The sequence below is a fragment of the Palaemon carinicauda genome, chromosome 3 (assembly GCF_036898095.1).
Source record: "Palaemon carinicauda isolate YSFRI2023 chromosome 3, ASM3689809v2, whole genome shotgun sequence".
NCBI classification, from domain to species: domain Eukaryota; kingdom Metazoa; phylum Arthropoda; class Malacostraca; order Decapoda; family Palaemonidae; genus Palaemon; species Palaemon carinicauda.
Window position 1 is genome coordinate 23,556,689 of NC_090727.1, and position 7,312 is coordinate 23,564,000.

General features: G+C 36.8%; 1 protein-coding gene across 1 annotated transcript; it reads left to right on the forward strand.

Moving 5' to 3' along the window:
• Positions 1-1,825: 1,825 nt before the first annotated feature.
• Positions 1,826-7,099, forward strand: LOC137631018 (uncharacterized). Its single transcript, XM_068362571.1, has 2 exons — positions 1,826-3,452; positions 4,074-7,099. The coding sequence occupies exons 1-2, from the start codon at positions 2,687-2,689 to the stop codon at positions 7,097-7,099; spliced, it is 3,792 nt and encodes a 1,263-aa protein (XP_068218672.1). The 5' UTR covers positions 1,826-2,686.
• The last annotated feature ends 213 nt before the right edge of the window (positions 7,100-7,312 follow it).

The window sequence follows — 7,312 nt, forward strand, 5'->3', positions numbered from 1 at the left end:
CAACAGGAGGAAGAACTGTTTGTTATGCTGCCCCGAGACTCTTCAACGATCTTCCACTTGATGTCAAGAATAGCAAAAACGTGGCAGCTTTCAAGAAAAACCTGAAGACTTATCTCTTTGAAAAGTGTTATAATAGTGATCCGAAAATTATTAAGCCTGAATACAGATGCTAGCGAATAACTGAAAAGATACAGAGTAAAAATATAAACTGGAAAAAAAATTATTTTCACACATCAAGGCCCGCCTGAACAGACTCTTAGTGTTTGATGGAGGGCGAGAAATAAACCCCTAAAACTAAGTAATGAATGTCATATCAAAGGAAAACTAAGTCATTTTAAATCTCATTGAAGACTGAATTACTAATGAGTATTTAGTTAGTGCTTTAAAACTTCCAGACGTAAGGAAATTCCCACATTCCCAACCTCTAAAAATCCCTCCCAAAAATTGTCCCTCTGGTTAAAGAATTGTTTCAATCAATCAGAGACCTCCACCATAGTCTGCGTTCTATGGCCTTTTCATCAGCTAAAGTTATTGTATTTTGCTCAGGATATATTTAGACATAATTCCAATAGATTATTTGAATTATAATATGAGTTCAGAAGATATTTGTATGAATATATTTTAACATTCAAGGTATATATACAAGGAAAATGTATAGAAATGTTAACCCTAGATCAACGGCCTTACGGAAAAGAAAACGGTATAACTTTTGATTTAAAGAAAACCTAATTTAAGGGTGACTATAATATATTTAACCACCACGATTTTTTTCCTGTTTTTTCGTTATAAAGCACTTAGAAAATTTATGAGTTAATGACTTTAGGAATATTATCTTCCATAACCTATATAGCTGTGTGATATAAAAGGAGTAAGATTTACTTAATAATACTAAAACTATCACCGTAAACGGATAGTATCTAGTATCTTAAAATCTAGGATTTAGGATATAGTTTGACTATAGACTCCGTATGAACCAGTATCAGCCTATGCTTGTTTAACAATGTTTAGAAAATATCTATATTAGTTTCAAATGAAGTAAATGTTATGTAATTACCCTTCTAATAATTAAACAATGTAACTATATTATTATTATTATTATTATTATTATTATTATTATCATTATTATTATTATTATTATTATTATTATTATTATTATTATTATTATTATTATTATTATTATTACATGCTAAGCTACAGCCCTAGCTGGCAGAGCAATATACTATAAGCCCAAGGGCTCCAAGAGGTTAAATAACCCAGTGAGAAAGGAAATAAGTAAGCAAGTAGAGAATAGTGTGCACGAGTGTACATTCAAACAAGATAACTCTAACTCAAGACAATGGAAGACGACCAGGGTGCAAAGGCTGTGGCACTACCCAAGACTAAGGAACAATGGTGCGATTTTGAATGCTCTTCTCCTAGAAGAGTTGCTTAACACAGATGAGGCCAATATAATAAATGTCATTCATATATAGAGTGACGTATTGCTATAATTGTGAATACTGTATAGCATTTAAAGTTTTAAAGGCCGCTTATGAAAGGCAGGGGCAAAGGATAGTAACATTGCCCCTTCAAGCAGGAAAATGCCCTATAGATTGACCATATATATACATAATTATGAGCAGTGCTTAAGCCCCTCTCCACCCAAGCTAGGACCAAGGAGAGCCAGGCAGTGGTTGCTGATGACTCAGCAGTTAGACCTATAGGCTCCCCCAAACCCCCCATCCTTATCTCACAAGGATGGTGAGGTTGCAGCGACCAAATAAAACTACGAGTTTGAGCTAGACTCAAACACAGTCTGACGTTCACCTGTCAGGGACTGTTACGATCCCGTAATAGTTTGTAAGAAATAATTCTTTCCAAAACTACTGTTTTGGGTTATTTCATATTCTTCAGATACCATAGTTCCCTAATCATATGTCAATATTACTGTTACAGCAGGTGACGTTGGAGGCGTGAGGTGTACTTCAGGCGGGACACGGAACTCTGCAGTAGACGAGAGTGGACGTTTGAATAGCTGTGCGTTGCGAGTGTGATTATGGCTATACTTCAGTGATCGTTCTGGGTATCGTGCATCGTTGGCTACGAAGGTAGCGAGTTTATTTAGAAAGCGCGCTTTGTGGAAGCTGAATGCTTCAATGGACTTGCACGGTATAGGTTCCCAGACGATATAGTTGATGAGGATTTGCCTCAATGAGCAAGTTAGCCCTGTTGACTGTTGGTAGCAACGATGTGTTATGTCCCTCTTGCAGATGTTCCCGTGGGGTGTCCCCCTGGTCATTTGGATCAGTATTATTAATTACATAATACTTGCCTCACCTCCGTTTTAAGAAACTGTAACTTACCGAATTTCATTAACTATTGTAACTTTCAATTGGATTGTTTGTAACTTTTTTCATTACTAACTTTATACGTTTATGGGTTCTTCTTTTGTTAATAATTATTTAAAATGTTTTGTTATGTTTTATTATTCCACTCTAATGTTTCTGCTGAAGATCTTTATTATTAAAGCTTGAGCTATATATGTATAAAGTGATACAAGGACAATAAATTAAATATGTTATGTGCCGGAATCTGGCGGCAGTAAACTTTGAGGTATTTAAGAATTGGTCCGTAACATATTTTTGGCATCCTCAGCGGGATCTTCAGCAGTGTCATTGAGTTGGATTGTATAATTAATGATAAAAACATGGAAATTGAAACTACTGACGATGCCGCTCGTTTTCTTAGTAGAGACAATTGGCGTAGTAAATTATTTACTATTAAAAAGTCGGAACTGCTGGTTGTGTCGGATTATTTAGAGTTGGATTTTACGCTTAGTAGTACTAATGATGACATAAGGAAAGGTATTATAGCGCATCTTGTTCCGGATGGAGTGGACGTTGACTTCAAGCTTTTGGAAGAAGAAATCGACGAAGACTGTGAGGTAGTGAAGCTTCGACTGAAACTTGATTTGAAAAAACTCGAGTTTGAAGATGAACAGAACCGGCGTGAACATGAACTTAGTATGAAGCAGTTAGAAAATGAACAGCAGAAACGTGATCATGAGTTGGAGTTGGCCAGGCTGACGGGTTCCCAATCTCCCATTTCTGGTAATGAAGATTCCCGTATGTTGAAGTACGTACCAAAGTTTGACGAGAGTGACGTCGTAGAATTTTTCATAGCTTTTGAGAAGGTAGCGGCAAATTTCAATTGGAGTGAGGATAAGTGGGCATTCATGGCTCAGACTGCTTTCTCCGGGAAGGCCCTAAAGGCTTGGGCTTCTCTGTCGTTAGAAGATAGTAAAGATTATGCTAAAGTGAAAGAAGCCGTTTTAAGGATTTATGAGATGGTTCCTGAAGCCTACAGAGTAAAGTTTCGTGACAGTCGAAAATCCTCCAATCAAACTTTCGTGGAGTTTGCTCGTGAAATGGAGAAACATTTTGAAAATTGGTTGAGATCCAGCGATGTCAATTGTGAGTATGCTAAATTGTGTCAGTTAATGTTATTGGAAAATTTTAAGCACAATTTGCCTAAAGACCTTTGCATTTTCTTAGATGAAAAGAAAATTGACAATTTAGCGAGTGCTGCTCGGTTAGCTGATGGGTATGTGATAACTCATAATAGTTATTCTAAGCCTGCTGCTAAAGGTAAATATAATACTTGTGAAACTGTTAAATTGCCTACAGGGGTTAACGTAACTGCTAATGATGGTAATCAATTTAAGAGTAGTCCTGCTTCTCCCCAAAAGCATTTTAAATCTAAGTACCAGGGCAGGGTAACTTGCTTTTGTTGTGGTAAAAATGGGCATATAGCTACTAAGTGTCCTAAAAGGGATTCTGCCATGCTCGTTAATAATAAACAGGAAGTGGATGACGACTTTAAGTGGTTTAAATCTCAAGGTAAAATCAGCACACTTGAAAGTTGGCAAGAGTGTCATAATGTCAATGTACTTAGAGATACAGGGTCTTCTCAATCTTTAATTCTACGGAAAGCCATTCCAGTGGGCAGTAATTGGTTGAATGAGCATAAACTTATTAAAGGTGTTGGAAACGAGTGGATATCTTGCCCGGTAGTTGAACTGTATTTTTTTTCAGACATTGTTGCCAGGGAGGCTAAGTTTGCGGTTGTTGATACTCTCCCCATACCTGAGGTTGATGTTGTTTTGGCAAATGATCTTGCTCAAGGTAAAGTAAGTTGTAATCCGACAGTTTTTGCCAATCCACAGGTGTTAGTACCTAAACCTGAAACTGTGCTTGTGACAACTAGGTCAGGCAAAAGTACCGATTTTGAAGTTGAGCATCCTGATTTGGAGAGTTTATTTAATGCAGATTCATTAGATCACGTAAGTAACAATAAATCTATTTGCTCTGAAAAAGTAATGAATTGGAATAGAAATGACCTAGTAAGGGTTCAAAATGAAGACATTGAGATTAAAAATATTAAAATTAAGTTGAAAGAGGGTAAAGGAGTAGATTATGAAGTGGATAATGAAGTTCTCTATAAAGTAATTGTTCCTATTCGGAAACGAGAGGGAAATCTGTTGAAGCATAGGGTAATTGTTGTACCTTCTAAATTCAGAAATGGTATATTAAAAAAAGCTCATGATGATTTGTTTGCTGGTCACTTGGGTATTACTAAAACCTTTGATAGGGTTAGGAAAAATTTCTATTGGAAAGGTCTGAAAAGAGATGTCAAGAAATATTGTAAGACGTGTCACCAGTGCCAAATTTCTGGTAAGCCTAATATGGTAATTCCTAAGGCTCCCCTTTCTCCCATTCCTTCTTTAGGAGAACCCTTCGAGCATGTAGTCATTGATGTTGTGGGTCCCTTACCTCGTTCGAAAGTAGGGTCTGAGTACATATTAACTATCATAGACAGGTTAACCAGATATCCCGAGGCTATCCCTCTTAAGTCCCAGAAAGCTAGGGTCATTGCCAAACATTTGATCAATTATTTTTCTAGGTTTGGTCTTCCTAAAACCATCCAGTCTGATCGTGGAACTAATTTTTTATCTAAACTATTGCTGCAGCAGTTTAAGAATTTTGGAATTGAACATAAACCTTCTACTCCATACCATCCGCAGTCACAGGGAATTGTAGAAAGATTCCACCAAACTTTGAAGGCAATGATTCGGAAGATGTGCAATGAAAAGGTTGGTTTGTGGGAAGAATATCTTCCTTATTTGTTGTTTGCAGTGCGGTCTATACCAAATGAGACAACAAATTTTGCTCCATTCAACTTGGTGTTTGCGCATAAAGTAAGAGGTCCATTAGACTTGTTAAGGGAAGTTTGGGAAGGTAATGGGCCGAGCGAAGTGAATATTGCTGATTTAATTAATGATGGTAAGGGCAAGCTTTACGAAATGTGGGAAATAGCAAAGAGTAATTTACTGAAGAGTCAAAGCAAGATGAAGTCTTTGTATGATTTAAAATCTGAAGAAAGGGTCTTTGTTCCTGGCGATAAAGTAATCGTTTTGTCACAGGGTGTAAGAGGTTCGTTACAGAATAAGTTTTTGGGACCCTTTGAAGTTCTAAGCAAAGTGAATGATTTGAATTACATTATTAAGCTTCCTGATCGTAATTTGCAATGTCATATTAACATGTTAAAAAAGTACTTTGAGCGAGAGAAAACAGTGGTTTTGTCTATTTCAGAGGAGGTTAATTCGAAATGTGTAACTTCGGAGAAAGAATTTGCTTGGCCGGGTAATAATTCTGTTTTGTTACCTAATGTGTGTAGAAGTCCTATCCTGAGTACTAACCAAATTAATGGATTACTGAAAGTGTTAATGAAGTTTCCCGAGACTGTCAGAGATACACCAGGTAGGACCACTTTAGTACAGCACGATGTTGAATTAGAGAGTGAAACGCCAATTAAGGAAGCCCCTTATCGCTTAAATCCTGTTAAGAAAGAATTTGTTGAAAAGGAAATAGACTATTTGCTAACTAATAATTTAATTACACCCAGCAGCAGTTCGTGGAGCTCACCAATTGTAGTTGTTGCAAAGGAGAATGGACAAAGTCGATTATGCATTGATTATCGCAAGGTCAACAAAGCAACAAAGGCAGATTCTTTTCCTATTCCGCGTGTTGACGATTGCATTGATAAGGTAGGAAATTCAAAGTTCATTACGAAAATTGATCTCCTAAAAGGATATTACCAGGTCCCATTGACTAATCGAGCAAAAGAGGTATCAGTATTTGTGACAGCTGATGGTTTGTATCAATTCGAAGTGATGCCCTTTGGCATGCGGAACGCCGCTGCCACTTTTCAACGATTAATGGCCATGGTTACTCGGGGAATAAAAAATTGTGTTGTTTATATTGATGATATCATCGTTTATTCTAATGACTTTGAAACCCATCTGGTGATTTTGGAGGAATTGTTAACTGCTCTGTCCAATGCTGGTTTGGTGATTAATCTCAGCAAGTCTGTCTTTTGTGAAGCTACTGTAACCTTTTTGGGTCATGTAGTTGGGAAAGGTGAAGTACTTCCTAAAGATGTTAATGTTGCAAAGATTAAAGAATTCCCTGTACCTTCATCAAAGAGAGAATTGCAGAGATTCTTAGGAATGGCTGGTTACTACAGCCGTTTCGTTGCTAATTATTCAGATGTTGTTGCACCTTTAACCAACTTGTTGAGAAAGCATTCCAAATTTGTGTGGGATGACAAATGTAAAGAGTCATTTGAAATAGTTAAATGTGTATTGACTTCTAGTCCCGTTCTCAGGGCACCAAACTTTGAACTTCCTTTTAGCCTTGCGGTAGATGCCTCGGATCAAGGGGTAGGTGCTGTTCTGCTGCAGGTGTGTGAGGATGGAATAAGTCATCCGATTTCATATTTTTCAAAAAAATTGAATAAGCATCAGGTTAAGTATTCAGTGATAGAAAAAGAGGCTCTTGCTCTTATATTAGCTCTTCTGCATTTTGAAGCATATATTAGTGCTCAGAGTGGTAAAGTTATAGTATATACAGATCACAATCCACTGAAATATATCCAGCAGTTCAATAATAAAAATCGTAGACTTACCCGCTGGGCAATGTTTTTGCAGGATTATAATTTGGAAGTTATTCACATTCCTGGCAAAGATAACAATATACCAGATGCCCTGTCTAGAATGTAATCATGTTATCTCGCATGTTTGCTTTGTATATGTAATTAATCTGCTCGCTTTTCTATTGAGAATTTTGTAAGGTGTCCTATGTTTTGTTTAGTCTGTAGATTGTATACTTTGCATGACTATTGTAAAGGAATTATTGTGTGCAACTTTGTTTTTCTTTGTGGAGATAAGGTTTGGAAAGAAATCTGCAGGTTATATTGCTACTAAGATTATTTT